The sequence below is a fragment of the Epinephelus fuscoguttatus genome, linkage group LG11 (genome assembly GCF_011397635.1).
Source record: "Epinephelus fuscoguttatus linkage group LG11, E.fuscoguttatus.final_Chr_v1".
Classification (NCBI taxonomy): Eukaryota; Metazoa; Chordata; class Actinopteri; order Perciformes; family Serranidae; genus Epinephelus; species Epinephelus fuscoguttatus.
Genome location: NC_064762.1, coordinates 15,652,339 through 15,667,755, shown reverse-complemented (window position 1 = coordinate 15,667,755; position 15,417 = coordinate 15,652,339). Strand labels below are relative to the sequence as shown.

The following is a 15,417-nucleotide window of genomic DNA, read 5'->3' as shown; positions in this document are numbered from 1 at the left end:
CATATTGATACAGGATCATCTTTTTAATAATCTTAAGCCGACACCAAAAGCTTTGCAGGACTGCCAACAATAAAAATATATGGAGCTAAAAATATGTAGCTCCATTGCTACAATTACAGCAGAGCCGTAACCATAGCAACATAGGCAAATCCACTACTCAATTGAAAGTCTTTGGTTCTTTACTGGACAAACGAATAGTATCCACTTGACTTCTCGAGTGCAGACTGACGTGAGTGGATGTGACAGAGGCTTTAATGGGAATCAGAACTGAAGCTGTCCCTTAACTTGACAGGACAAAGTAAGTGATGTTTTAATAATTCAGCACTGCGACATCAAAAATCATAAATGTTGTTTTATTTTAAAGAGGAATAGGTTTTCCACCCTTTGAATCCCTTATCGAATAAACACCTTTACTGCCAACACCAGCTGAGGATGATGGAATAAAGTGTGGCTTCCCCATGTGTAATACTACCACTTCTTATCAAAATGAATCAGCCATTCTGAGAACATGTGAGCGCAGGATGGATGTTCCACCGATTCAAAGTAATTTGGGGTAGAAGAGAGGAAGAGATGGGCAGGAAAGGAAAAGAATGAGAGGAAATAGGAAAGTATGAGGTAGAAATGATCAATGATGGAACAAGCGCTTCGTTGAATGCTGGACACAGTCCACTGAGAGCCTATAAAGAGGTGGGGCACAAGCACATGGAATTGCTTTATGGTTTTTCTACTGTCATACTGCACACTACAATGTTTTACCTTTTTTTCTTTAACTGGAAGACTGAAATGTCAGCAAAAGTGGGGATTATGGGATATTCTTACCATTATCTTTCATTGTGCACTTACAAAAAGATTTTTTTATGGCTACAGCAGCCGTAATGGCTCATGCAAGTCAATGTAGTGCAAACATCTGCACACACACAGTTTCTCTTAGACACACATCCCCCCAAGGAACCGATCTGCAACTGACAATCAAATTAGTGGAAATCCTCGTTAGCCTTGGTTTTGTCACACCTGCATGCCACGGTGAATAATAAGTTACATGAGGGACATAAACCATACAGACCGCCTTACTAAACTCAGATGAATTTAATTACTGCACTGACAACTGCCCTTCAGGGCAAACAGCCACTGCAACCTGAAGCCTGCTTCTATTTACTGATAAGCTGCTGCCTGGATGTGAGATGTGGGCTTGTCACAGGATGTTGCCAGTTTAAATCATTGGTCAAAGCAATGATAAAGCTCTATCTTTTCTTCCAACCCAATCGCGAGAAATATTTTTTGCAACTGTACATTTCTGTAAACCACAGCTGCATTTCATTTTAATGTTACTACGAAGCAAATGCACTGAAACCTCATGTTTCAGTAACATGTGGCTAACATGAGGTTAGGTTAAGACACAAATAACACTTGGCTGTGGTTAGGAAAAGATCATGTTTTGGCCTAAAATACCCAGTTTTTGGGGGCACAGTTTCAGCAGGAGATGCAGCAATGTCTCGGTGAAAAGCAACTGGTTTTTGTGTCACTATCCCCGAAGTAAATGCAGCGATGTCTTGGTAAAAAAACAACATTTTTTTTGTTGCACAATCCTGGCAGGACATGCAGCGATGTTTTGGTAAAAAAAACAAACAAAAAAACAAAAAACACATTTTGTGTTGCACAATCCTGGCAGGAGATGTAGCAATGTCTTCGTGAAAAGCAACCACTTTTCATGTCACTATCTTGGTGGTAAATGCAGTGATGTCTTGATAAAAAGCAACCACTTCTCATGTCACTTTTATGGAGGAAGTGCTACAATGTTTCGCAAAAAACCCCCAACTGCTTTTAATGTCATGATCATGGCAGGAAATGCAGGGATGTTTTGGTAAGAATCAACCATTTGTGTTGCACAATCTTAGCAGGAGATGTAGCAATGTCTTGGTGAAAAGCAACCACTTTTAGCGTTATACTAACAATCGCTTTTTGTTGCACAATTTCGACAGGAAATGCAGCAAGATTTTGGTAAAAAAACAACTGCATTTCATGTCACTATCACAGCAGGAAATGCAACGATGTCTTGGTGAAAAACTACTACTTTTTGTGGCACTATTCATTCTGGAAAGTACATGTATGAGATGTCGCTACAGAACACCCACTTATGATGGCTAAAATGTCACTGGAAAAGCAGCAATGACTTGCTAGATCACAGCCATTTTTGTTGCTTGTTGGTCTCAAACACTGGTTTGCTGTGGTCTGCAGCTTGGCAGGCTTCTCACTGAGGTGTCACACCATCAACCTCCACCTTCCAATGACAAAGTCAGCTCATATGCTACATCCCTTTAGACAATGTCAATATGATATGTATGTAATGTGCCAAGGTAAGGTATTCATGGTTTGCAGAAAGGAACAATGCTATAATTTTTTCTGGTGATTGGTTTGGGAGAAAACAGAAGGCTGTTGACCACTGAGCAATGATTTAAACCTGTGACCTCCTAGCTGTTGCAGAAAGTGAATAAAACGTGTTTTTATGGTTCTCTTGAGTAAAATGACGACATAAAAATAGAAAATTACCATTTTGTTGTTTTTCCCCCAAAGCAAGAAGATAACACTTTACTTAGTAGCATCTGTCACTGTGCTCTTGACCCAGGGACTTTACACCTACATGGGTCCTCAGAGGCCACCAGGGGAAGGCACACAGCATGTTGGATGATGCTTGAAAGAACCAGAGTGGTCTTTCATAATGTATACTGTACAAATGTAAGACATTTTCATGCTGAGCTGCTGCCCTTTTTTCACAACCTCAACAGCGAGGTGCACCTTAGATAATAAGTTCATCCATTGATGTGTGAAATTTTGCAGCATGGGAACCCTGTGAAGTGTTGGACAGCGCGCGCAGCTCCTCTCTCTACTTTATTCAGCAGGAGCGCACACGGTCCACACCAGCAGTGGCAGAGCAGCGCAACGTGTCACATCGGTGAATACCTCCTCTGACCGATACAAACCACTGCGTCCTCTCCATTAAGGCGCATCAGCGGGCAACAATGTCTCCAAACACCCGCATGGATTTCATGGAAGCGATTTGTTCCACTTTCTCCTTTTACGCTTCGTCTTAGCGCGTCTTCTGCTGGGTACGCGATGTCCTGGATGTATTTTCTCCGGAGATTGTAAAGTGGAGGGAAGCGCAGCTCACTGAAGAAACCATGTGGGGAGCAGCCACGTCCCTTGATGGGAGCACCGGAGGCGCAAGGCGACACTAACAGGAGATCATTATTTGTGCTTTCTTGGAGAAAAAAAGATCCGTCGATGAGGAAACAAAGAGAGTAGAGATGGTAGAGAAGTAAGTGCGCCAACAACTAGTTGAAATCCATCTTTTGAATCATAAAAACATTATGAATATCTTGCATGACTTGTAATAAGTGTGCACCTCCAGAGAGTGATGATACAGAAAAAAATGTGTTGTTTAGTAGTGAGTTTTAATGAATTGTGGCATCTTTTTCTGCCTCTTGGTGATACCACAAGATTATTCTCATGTGATCTTTAATGTACTTTTATTTTTGCACGTGAAAAGCCATTTAAAATGACAGAAATCAAGCAGATACTGACACAGTTATGTAATATTACAAATACAGCCAAAAAAGGAAAAATAATTTCAATGTTCATGTGTTTATTTCACACAGTCCCAGTTTACTACTGAGTGAGTGATCCTCTCCATAAGTTGTTTACCGTAGAACACTGTCTATCAGGACCTCATGGGGTGCTTATGTAATTGCAGCTAGTGTAGCAAGCTGTTTGGGGAAACAGGACTGTGACAAAGAGTGTTTAATTTTTAATAAGCTTTTACTCCATCATTGTATTCATTTGTGCTGTGGGACCCAAAAGCTAAGAAAAAGCATCATTTCAGTTACAATACATGCAGGGAGACAATTTAAACCCTGCTGTGACACTATTGTATACATTAGAAGTATGATTATCTATGCATGTTTATTTTATAACACTGAATATAAAAACCTAATGTTATAAGAAAGCCTCATTGAGTTGAGTCAAGGTAGAAATCAAATTCCCCTTATCAGATTAAGCTCAGAGAAGGAAGACAGGATACAGAAATGTGTGCATATAAGTCCAGATATAACTGTAAATACTGTTTAAGAATACAGGTGGTATGAGCTGTGTTTCAGACCCTGCTCTGTCTTATGCAGATCATTATTATCTGCGGAGTAGCACTATTCCTCTGGTTCCTTATTGTAAGAAATAAAAGAACCACCATCAGAGGAAAGTGGCTACAAAGTGAAGACATAGGAGGGAGTACATTAAGTTCCCATGTGTCAGATGCTGCAGTGCATTGAAAGTCTGCAGTTTATTTGTCTTTAAAAGAGTGGAAATACTAATGGTTATTAAAAGAGTATTTCACAGCAGTGTTCTGATGTTACACTTAGAAATAAGGGTTCTAAAAGAGTTCTTCCTGAAGGACCGAGGGCTGAATGTAGATGTATCTTTAATCCCTTTAATCAATTAATTTAACATGTGTTCTGCCAGTTAATATAATTTACTATTGTTTCATGCCCTATAAGAGTTAATTGCATTCCCATATTGAACAGACACAATGTTAATTGGTTACTTGGCAGAGATGCCATCCACTCTGATGAGAAGCACTGCACCAAAGAAACAGTAAAGGCTGTAGTAGTGACAGCACAAATTCTCAACTTCCTAAAAACACGATTGTGAAGCAGGAGTGTTGTGGGTTGTGCTGGACCACAGCAGCCCCGCCCCCTCAAGAGCTGCTGGGCATGATTCGCTTGGTGTCAGGCTAACCTGTAAAATGAAAATCCTGATTAGTGAAATATAACAGGATTGTCAAGGTAAAAACCCTCGGAATATAAAAGAGGTCTTGGTAGAACCCTCTGGCTGGGATTTCGTCAAAACCCTTGGAACATAAAAGGATCTTGGCACTACCTGTGGGTGGGTTATAGGTGAAACCCTGGAACCATAACAAGGTTCTTAGTAGAACCCCCTGGGTAGGTTTTAGACAAAACCCTGGGTTCTTGGTTTCCAAGTGGAACTCATTATAAAAAGGTAATACCAGGAACCAAAAAGGGTTCTCCAATTCGGACAAGCTGAAGAACCTTAAGTATAAGCACCTTTATCTCTAACAGTGTAGATCTGTACTGGGACATGTTGTATGAATTTAATATCCATGACTTATTGGCCATTTATGATAAAGTTTAAAGTTTAGTTCTCCAGATGGTTTTTGTCTCACAATTTATTTGAATGAACCATTCTCTTATATGGTGGAAACAATTAGTGGATTGATAAATTAGTCAGCAACCAATAAAGTAATCGGTTTTGATGATTGACTGGTTGTTGTTTATTGTTTTCTGACATTTGATTGGCCAAATTTTTAAGCAATTAATTGAGGAAATAACAGCAAAAATAATCCACAATGAAAACAGTATTTGTTGCACCTTTCTCTTACATTGTATGAACCACATGCTGTAGCCTAGATCTGTCTATAGCTAATGGATAGTTCTACATCAATCAATTTCATCCTCACAGTGGCCGCACCTGACCTTCTGGACCCGAAGTCTGCCACCCACAACTCCAAACCTCGCCTGTCATTCTCGGTCAAACCGGTAGTGCTGAACACTCCAGAGGACGAGTGCGACACCCGGATTACTGTCATGAGGTGGAAAACCGTGTCAGCCATCTTCTTCTTGGTGGTGCTTTATCTCATTATTGGGGCAACGGTGTTCAAAGCGCTGGAGCAGCCTCATGAGAGCTTAAAGAAGATGGCCATTCTCGAAGAAAAACTGGAGTTCTTGGCCACGCACACCTGTGTGAACTCCTCTGAGCTGGAGGATTTGGTCAAGGTAGGTGGAAGCAGCAGCAGCATCGTATTAATAATTCAGATCCTCTGCAGGATGGTGACTTACAGAATTTATATAAGTATTTCACACAGTGTGTACAGGTTTAATAAATATTGTATACCATTCTATTTATGTTGTTTGCTTGGGGATTGTAAAACAGAGCTTCAACCTAAGGATATATTTTTTCAGCCGGTTGAGCCACAGAACTAATTTGTCCATGCACATTTATTCTGTGACCCCTGAAGGCTGTGTTGTATCAACAAATATTTATATCGGTTTTGGTTTTGGATCATCTTTTATCTTTTCAGTTATAAGCCATTGCACTTCAACACTTCAACACAAGAGGCCACTGTTTGCTTCCCTCCTATCCGACAGTCAATGGTGTAATTTTTAGCATGACTACGATTGTTCCCAGACCTTTACCACATGTTTGGTATTGTTACCATGACGGCGAAGATTTTGGTATTGAAAGTGGTTTTCATTCATCAGCCGAGAAGTATTGACCAATAATGTTTTAATGATAGGTAAATGGCCCGTATAGGGAGGGGGAAAGCATTGGGTGAAATGCATTATCGTAACCCATCGGGTATTGTCTGAAATTGAGTTGGCTTAATTGATCCATATTCATTTGCAATTATCAGTTTATAGAGATCAGGTGAAGTGACCGGTGCACAGAGGAGGAATTCATGGCCTGGACATCGGCTTGCTACACTGGATCAGATCAAAACATTGGCCCTTGCCCTCAGGGCCTTTATTGCAAATAGCCAATAGGTTCTATGATTGCCTTACTATAGCTAAAGTATGAACTCTGCAGAAATAATGACAGAAAAAGTGAATAAACGTTGAAAAATATTGGATTGGACTCAGTCTGGGCAAATATTGTTTCAAATGCCACATACTTCATGCAAAGAATGTGGTTTAGGGAAAGGGACCCCACTACCCCTCTGAGCCAGTCCCCCCCCCCAAATGCTGGGAACAGATTCAAATTCAGAAATGCTACAAATCAAGCCTGAACATCTCAAATTCAATTTAAGTAAAAAATAAAGCAGACAAATGATGTGAGTCATTGATTCATTTTCAGTTACAAGGGTCACATAAAAATGCATTATAAATATCAGTACTGAGTGAGCAGTCTTCTAATAAAAGACATCCACTGACTTCATGACCTCGTCGCCATGGATTAGTGGATCTCACCATCAACCAAACTTGTCAGGGTTGATGAAAAACATTTCCTCTGGGGAAATCTAGCTGGCATATTGGACTTGTGGATGATGATTTTCTCCTCTAATATGCCAGAGCTGAAACGTCTTTAAATCCAAGGGAACCGATTTGTCCGCTGATGCTAATTTTGGCCTCTTCTATAGCTGAACCCATTCCCACCAAAAGTGCCTTTTACTGTGATACCAAGGCCACCACCAAGCTCACTGCATATGTGATATGCAAGAAGTATGAAAATGCTTACTTCTCATACACTATTTGAAAAGCCTTTGGTAGAACCTTTTTGGTTATACCTATACCTACCATATATCCTAGCTCGGGGCTCTTCAACATTTTTCAGGGAAAGGACCCCTTTATTGTATTAAACTGAGTTGCATATTATACTGGTCCTACAACAGCCAATGCATTTTAATAGTATGTAACTCTTGGCTAACTAGTTCACCTCACTGTTATGGACAGGTGCTTTTCCAGGATGGACAGACGGGCAGTAGATGTGTGTACAGAACAGATCAACATAATAAATTTACAGTAATCCCTATGACAAAAATGATACACACAGACAGAGAGAGATGCACGGCAAAAGTACTGACAATAGCTACAATAACATTAATTTAAGTAGTAGTAGTAATAAAAACAGTAATATCTTTGGTAGTATATATGTTACATGTATATATTAATATATGATACTATATGTATGTGACAGTAAAAATCATATGTGTATGATAAAACTAGAAGTATGACTTATAATAATAGCAGTAGTAGCAGGCATTAGCCAGTGTAACCACAACCCATGATCCAGGCATAGCTGCGGTTTGAGAGAACCTGCGAGACATTGGAGCACAAAGACTCTGAAGAACAAGATGAGTTAGTGACATGAATGTTAGCAAATAAAGAAGAACCAACATTTCAGAATGAAGAGAGCATGCAACAGAGAAGGAGAAAAGTGGCTTAGTGTATCACAGGAGGTACCCTGGCAGACCAGGGCTATATCAGCCTGACTAGGGGCTGGTTCAAGGCAAGCCTGAGCCAGCCCTATGAGCACAGTCCATGACCAAACGTTGATATTTGACGAGGTCGGAGTGAGAACATGTTGGCTCTATCTATAAGCTTTATCAAAAAGGAAAGTCTTAAGTCTACATTTAAATGTGGAGACAGTGTCTGCCTCCTGGACTGAAACAGGACAATGCTTTCACGGAAGAGGAGCCTGATAGTTAAATGCTGTGGCTCCTGTTCTACTTTTGGAGACTTTGGGCGGCAGTAGCTCAGTCCATAGGGACTTGGGTTGGGAACTGGAGGGTCGCCTGTTCAAGTCCCTGTCCGGACCAAAAATATGGAGCGTGGACTGGTAGCTGGAGAGGTGCCAGTTCACCTCCTGGGCACTGCCGAGGTGCCCCTGAGCAAGGCACCGAACCCCCCAACCGCTCAGAGCGCCTGTCATGGGCAGCCCACTCTGACATCTCTCCACTTAGTGCATGTATAGGTCCAGTTTGTGCATGTGTGTGTTTCGGACCTGTGTGTAATTGACAACAGAGTGAAAAATTGAAAAATTGAATTTCCCCTCGGGGATTAATAAAGTATATAAAATTTTAAAAAAAAAATTAAATTTAGGGATCACGAGTAACCCTGCATTCTCAGAGCGCAGTGTTCTGGTGGGATAATAGGGCACTATGAGCTCTCTAAGATATGACGGAGCCTGACCATGTAGAGCTTTGTAAGTGAGGAAGATTTTAATTCAATTTTGGATTTTACAGGGAGCCAGTGCAGAGAAACTAAAACAGGAGAAGTATGATCTTTTTTCTTAGAGCAAAAATACCATTAGAAACATGAAATATTTGACGGTGAAAATCTTTTGCACCATGCTGTCAACAATCCTTGAAGAAATCTTTCTTCCAAAAAGAGTTCTTTGGATGAAAATGGTTTCTATTGAAACCTCAGTCTTACAAAGAACCATTGAAAAACCCTTCCTTTAAAAAAGGATTCTTTGAATGAAAAGGGCTGCTCAGAACCAAATGTTCAGCCCTTCAGGAAGAGCCTTTATTTCTAGGAGTGTATGGGATGTAAGTCAAACTTCTTATGCAGTATAATGATACAGTATAGCTGTAATCTATATGATGAGAAGAATTACTAATCATGTGAAAAATATTCATATGCACAAACTAGGGCTGGGCGATATGTCCTGAAAACTATATTATGATATTTTTAGGCTATATATATCTTGATATTTTTAAATCTCCTCAAAAGCACTTCATCAGTGCTAGGACTGGGAGACAAAATCGAACATGACAGTATTTCTGACCAAATACTCTCTGATGCAAAAAAGTTGTATGAACGACTATTGTTATTTTTATGTCATATCACGATACAATAATCCAAAATCTAAGAGGATATATAGTCTTATATCTCAGTAACGATATAATATCCTTATATTGCACAGCCCTGGTAAAAACAAAAGCTGCTGAAAACTATTTGACTAATGAACCAAAACTGACTGTTAGTTCATTTATTTCTCCGCTCACGTATTAATTTATGTGTAAATTAACTGTCAGGTTAACATATCAGATTTTCTCTTTTTTTTTTTTTTTTTTTTTTTTCATCCTTCTTACGATGCAGCAGTGCAGAACTGAAATTTCCATTTCTCGCCTATATAGCACAGCGCAGGATTTTCATTAATGAGCAAGTCTGTACATTGGAGTTTGGCTCAGACTCAGGCTCCAGTAGAGCCACTCTAATTACATTGACATTCAAGACGTTGCATTATTTCTCATGGCACTGCATCAGTGTAGACTCTGATATGGATTAAGTCTCATGATGGGTAAAAAAAACCTTACTGTAACAAGCAAGCATTCTTGTTTTAAATGCATATGCCTTCTGGTAATTATGAGAAAACTTTAAGCAGATAGTATGCTGATTCATCCTCACTGTTGAGTTGCATATTCACCCTTAACCAGAGTAGAACGTATTATTTCTATATTATGTATTTATGTTTTCCATCTTCTGGGTTCAATATTAGAGATACGGTGGTTTTTTGGTTAAATATTTATACCTTAGATTTTCAGTCATGTTTAAATTTAATAAGACGCAGGATCATTGATTGTGATCCAGCTGATGTTGCAGCTCTTTCAGTTTTACTTCAGGAACTGTTTTCCACTGTGTTGGCATTCAGTGACATTTACAGTATGGGCTCTGAGCATATTAAAATTGACCCAAGCTGACTAGATTACTGAGTGATGTTCACCTCCTACTGTATGTAAATGAGACTGTTTTCAATTACTGTAAGGAGGGCTGGGAACAGATAGCAGTTATTTGGCTTTACCATGCTGAGTTGATATTCAAAGATGGTGATGATGATGATGATGATGATGACACTTTGTGTGCTAAGATCATCATCTGTCAGATTGACTGATGATAATGATCTCGTGTCAGGAGAGGGCTTAATGAATGTGGGGCCCTGCCTAAAGGAAGGCAGCTGGCTCCTTCGCAGCGCAATCTAAGCCACCCCCTTTCATTCATATTACAATAAACATACAGTGTTACAGCGACATCAAAGCTGCTGTAATGTAAAGAAAGACTGATACTTAAAAGCAAATGATTCTTTAAATAGTTGCTGTTATTCAGCATGTGTTAATCACATCATCATCATTCACCTCATTTTTGTTATTTATCCTCACCCTTGGCAGCCCATTAGTTGGCATATAGCAGTGACCATAATTGCTACTGTTGCTTTTGGCCAGTGGTGAAAAGTCTTGACTTGGCAGAGATGATGTAGGTTGGAGGCAGTAAAAATAATGGCAGCAGTAAACAACAGCAACAGTTGATTAGTCCATTAGGAAAGTATAGTTGGATAAGATGGGGGAAGATGCCCCAACCCCTTAATTCCTCTCCTAACCAATATACAGCACTAAATCTGCTCTCAACACATGTTTGAATGGCTATGCTATAGTGAATTCATTCTTGAGATTTATTTCACCAGTTAGAAAGGGGGCGAAAACTTCAAGGGGCATCCTGCCTTACAATATTATTTAGTTAGATTATCTAGTATATAGTCATATGTGACTTTATATTGTTCATATCTACACATTTTAGTAGTATTGCAGATTTAACAGCTTTAATCAATCAATCAATCAATCAATCAATCAATCAACGAATTTTATTTATAAAGCCCAATATCACAAATCACAATTTGCCTCACAGGGCTTTACAGCATACGACATCCCTCTGTCCTTTGGACCCTCACAGCGGATAAGGAAAACTCCCCCAAAAAACCCCTTTAACAGGGAAAAAAATGGTAGAAACCTCAGGAAGAGCAACTGAGGAGGGATCCCTCTTCCAGGACGGACAGACGTGCAATAGATGTCGTACAGAACAGATCAACATAATAAATTAACAGTAATCCATATGACACAATGAGACAGAAAGAGAGAGAGAGATGCAGGTAATGACAGTAGCTTACAACAACATTAATGAAAGTAATAATATTATAATTATAGTTCTGGTTACTGCGGTACAATATGTTGAAAGTATATATATTAATATCTGATAGTATACATATGTGACAATAATCATATGTATATAATAACAGTAGAAGTATGACTAATGCAAACAAAACAAAACAACAAAAATTATTAAAAAAAATAAAAAATAAAAAAAAATTGTAGAGTTTTCTAAAAAAGGGTGTCATAATAGGATTTGTATTTCCTTTTGCATTTTCTTTTTTTCTGTCGTTTCTCTTTTCATTTATATTTTCAAATGAATGTATTCTATTTGAATGTATTCTATTTTCTTTGTCCAACATCCGAAAAAAATAAATAAACTAAACTAAACTAAAAAATGATCAACAGCAGCAGCAGGAGGCATCTGGCAGGACCACGGCAGCAGCACAACCACACACGTCACACTATCCAGGCACTGCTGCAATATTAACCTGTGAGACAGTGGAGCACAAAGGCTTCGGAGAAGAAGCCGAGTTAGTGACATGCAGTACGGCTGAGTTAGCAAGATGCAGTAATAGGACATGAGTGTTAGCAAAGGAGAGAGAGAGAGAGAAGCAGGTATGGTATGTAGTATTATATTTTATTTGTATATTAGATAATTTATGCGTCCACTGTGAGCCAAGGTAACGAAATTTCGTTTAATATGTGCAACGATGATGTATTTGTTGAATGACAATAAAGCAAGTCTAAGTCTAAATCTCTAAGTCTATAGGAGGTCCCCCGGCAGACTAGGCCTAAGTCAGCCTAACTAGGGGCTGGTCCAAGCCAAGCCTGAGCCAGCCCTAACTATAAGCTTTATCAAAGAGGAAAGTCTTAAGTCTAGTCTTAAATGTGGAGACGGTGTCTGCCTCCCAGACCGTAACAGGAAGATGATTCCACAGGAGAGGAGCCTGATAGCTGAAGGCTCCTGGCTCCTGATCTACTTTTGGAGACTTTGGGGACCACGAGTAACCCTGCATTCTCAGAGCGCAGTGTTCTGGTGGGATAATATGGCACTATGAGCTCTCTAAGATATGACGGAGCTTAACCATTTAGAGCTTTATAAGTTAACAGTAGGATTTTAAATTCAGTTCTGGATTTTACAGGGAGCCAGTGCAGAGAAGCTAAAACAAGAGAAATGTGTTCTTGTTTCTTAGTTCCTGTTGTTGCTTGTTAGTGTTATTAGCATTGCTAGCTATCTAGAGTTAGCCAGCAGTTTTTGCAAGCTTGCTGGAGGAAGAAATAGAAATGATTAGTGTGAAGGAAAGGTTAAAAGGCTTGTAGATAATACTATAATGGGTCAGGGTTGGGATTTTAGTTTGTTTAGCTGGTTTTGTGCTCGGGGGCTTTGAAAGATTTTCATTTTTGTGCCATAACAAAACTAGCACTTTGTGACCTTGCTCGGTGAAAGGTGTTATATTAAATAAACTTAATTTACTTACTGGCTTACAAAAATGTATGTTACATGTACAATAAAAGGAATTTTTAAAATAGGACCTTTTTGAAGTAAACTTAAACTGCTACATTTTGCTGTCCCTGCTAATCAAGCTCGCAGTGTTTCTCACACATTGACTTATTTGCAGCAGCTGCCACAATATCAAGACTGACTGCCACTTATTAATGTTTTCATTTCATTTTTTATTATTTAAAATGGGTAAAATGTTATTCCATTTAAGAGCTGCGCTCAACTCCTGTCCCTGTGCTCTCTTTCTGCTTATCAAACCACAAATGACTTTAGACTGTATATAAAGATGGACGACACGACAGCTCCATGAAAGTGAAGCCGAAACATCTCCATCACCTAATGGTGGCTGGCTGCAGTATAAGTCATCCACCCCCTCTGGGCTGGGCTGTCATGAATCAGTTCAGGGAGGGCCCAAATGCAGAGTTACAGGCAGGTTGAAGTTTTAATAAGAAGCAAGATTTAATGCAGCTGATAAAAAAAAAACATCCAGAACAAGCAGGTAAGTGAAAGTCCAAATGAAAGCAGAGCCGAAACTAAACTGAAATCCAATTGGACTAATATTATAAACTCAGATAAAGAAACACAAGACAGTAGGCAGGAAACAGAGGAGGGAGCAACACCAAGAACACAGTGATGAATGCAGATGAACTGACTATGAACAAAAGGAAACACACAGGTATATATGCACAGAAAACTAATCACAAGGACAAAGCACAGCTGGAGCAGGAAGACAAGCGCAAAAGGAAGGAAATGGGCATCAGTTAACAACAAGAATGTGGAGGGGAACACTAGGGTGGAGAAAACAAGACTAATACAGAACAGGTGTGAGGGGAAGACTCTGGGAACAGGGAAGGACTAAAGAGACAGGCGTGACAGAAAACAGGCGGGAAAACACACAAAGACAGGAAGTAAAACCAGTTTATAACCAGTTTATATTAAAATAACTGCCATAATAAAATTTGACACAAATGAATTAATCCCTCTCCTTTTACTTCCACTAACAACCATGTCTTCTGTTCTATATGACCCCTGTTTTAACCTTCAAAATCTCTCCCAGGCTTCTGTCTGAGAAAAGCCAAAAGTCAATTGAGGGCAAACTGTCTTTTTTGCTTTCAGGCAAAATATGACTTCTTCTGTCACTGACCTTTCCAGTGAATCATTCTGCGCTCATTGCACTTTACAAAAACAAACTACTTAGTCCTGGACCTCAGAAAGAAACTGCAAAATATACTGGATTAATTACTGACTGGAGAATTTAACCTGGCATTTTGCCTATGGGAGACATTTAAGAGCACTTTAATTCTTTCCTACTGCTATCAGACTAATTGTGCGCCAGGTTTTACAGTGCATATCTAACGGAAATCTTGCAGTCTCTGTGCTTTTGCTTAACAACAGTCTGACTAAACAGCCCTTCAACCGTCACACAGTAGCCTCATGAGTGCAGCAGCTCTGCAGGCAGCTCTTTCTCTTGTGATGATTTATTGATAAACGGCTTCAATACAGGTGACCCCCACTCATTTTTTACTCAATTATGTATACACACACATATGCATAGTGCGCACACACACTTGTAGGCTCCCGCTGATCAAAAGCCAGTCAGCAGAGGATTGAGGAGAGATGTGTTCTCAAAGGGAGTAATTAAAAAAGTGAGTGATGTCAAAAAACCCAGACGATTCAATCTCTCCTGGCTGTTTGACTCAGCTTGGAGAGCACCAGTTTGGACTCCACATTATCCCATCTTATCATTTCCCGTGGCCGTGGTTAGTTTGCCAAGACAATGAATTAATAAGGCTGCTTTGGCTGGGAAACAAAGGGGCTGACTGAGCCAAGTATTCCTGGTTGTGTGATTTGGGTAAATTATGTGGCACTGTGGATGCAGGGTTTCAGAATTGTATCTTCTAAATTTCCTCTTTGTTGTATTTGGAAATAGAAGAGATAAATGGTGTCCACTGTAGTACATTATGTGTGTTATTGTGCATTTGTATGCATGTGTGTAACCAAAACTTTATATTCGTCTCATTCTGGGTAGACTTTTTTTACTCAAAAGCCAGTGTGAAATACAAGTGCAAATTTAAAAAGGCATCCAATTTTTGTATGTATTTCTCAGAAGCACAGTTCATGCTTTAGGCTACACACAGTCCTTTGTTCTGCTTTTAATAAAAAAAAAATATTTTCTCACATCTCTCTATTGGTTTTTACCCGTGCCAATAGTTTAGGTTTTCTTTGTTCAGTTTTCATTGAAGAAATGAAACCTATTGGCAGTGAAGTCGTTTGATTCTTGAAGCACCATTTGGTTTTCTGTACATTTTACTGGGGTGAATTATATTTCAAAGCCTGAGAAAATAAAACTCTCCTCATGGCTAGATACCACCAGAGGTAGTTCAATCCCACTGCGGCACAAGAATGTTGATATTGGATGATCATGAAA

General features: G+C 39.4%; 1 protein-coding gene across 3 annotated transcripts in view; it reads left to right on the top strand.

Moving 5' to 3' along the window:
* Positions 1-224: 224 nt before the first annotated feature.
* Positions 225-15,417, top strand: part of LOC125897442 (potassium channel subfamily K member 2-like) — a 53,586-nt gene continuing 38,393 nt past the window's right edge. Inside the window, exons 1-2 of one of the 3 annotated variants that reach the window (XM_049590770.1) lie at positions 225-298; positions 5,527-5,840. In XM_049590770.1, coding sequence (XP_049446727.1) covers position 298; positions 5,527-5,840 — 315 coding nt within the window. In that variant the 5' untranslated portion in view covers positions 225-297. Of the gene's footprint in view, positions 299-2,860; positions 3,314-5,497; positions 5,841-15,417 lie in introns of those variants that run through there. The other 2 variants (XM_049590769.1, XM_049590768.1) reach the window with 2 other exon arrangements.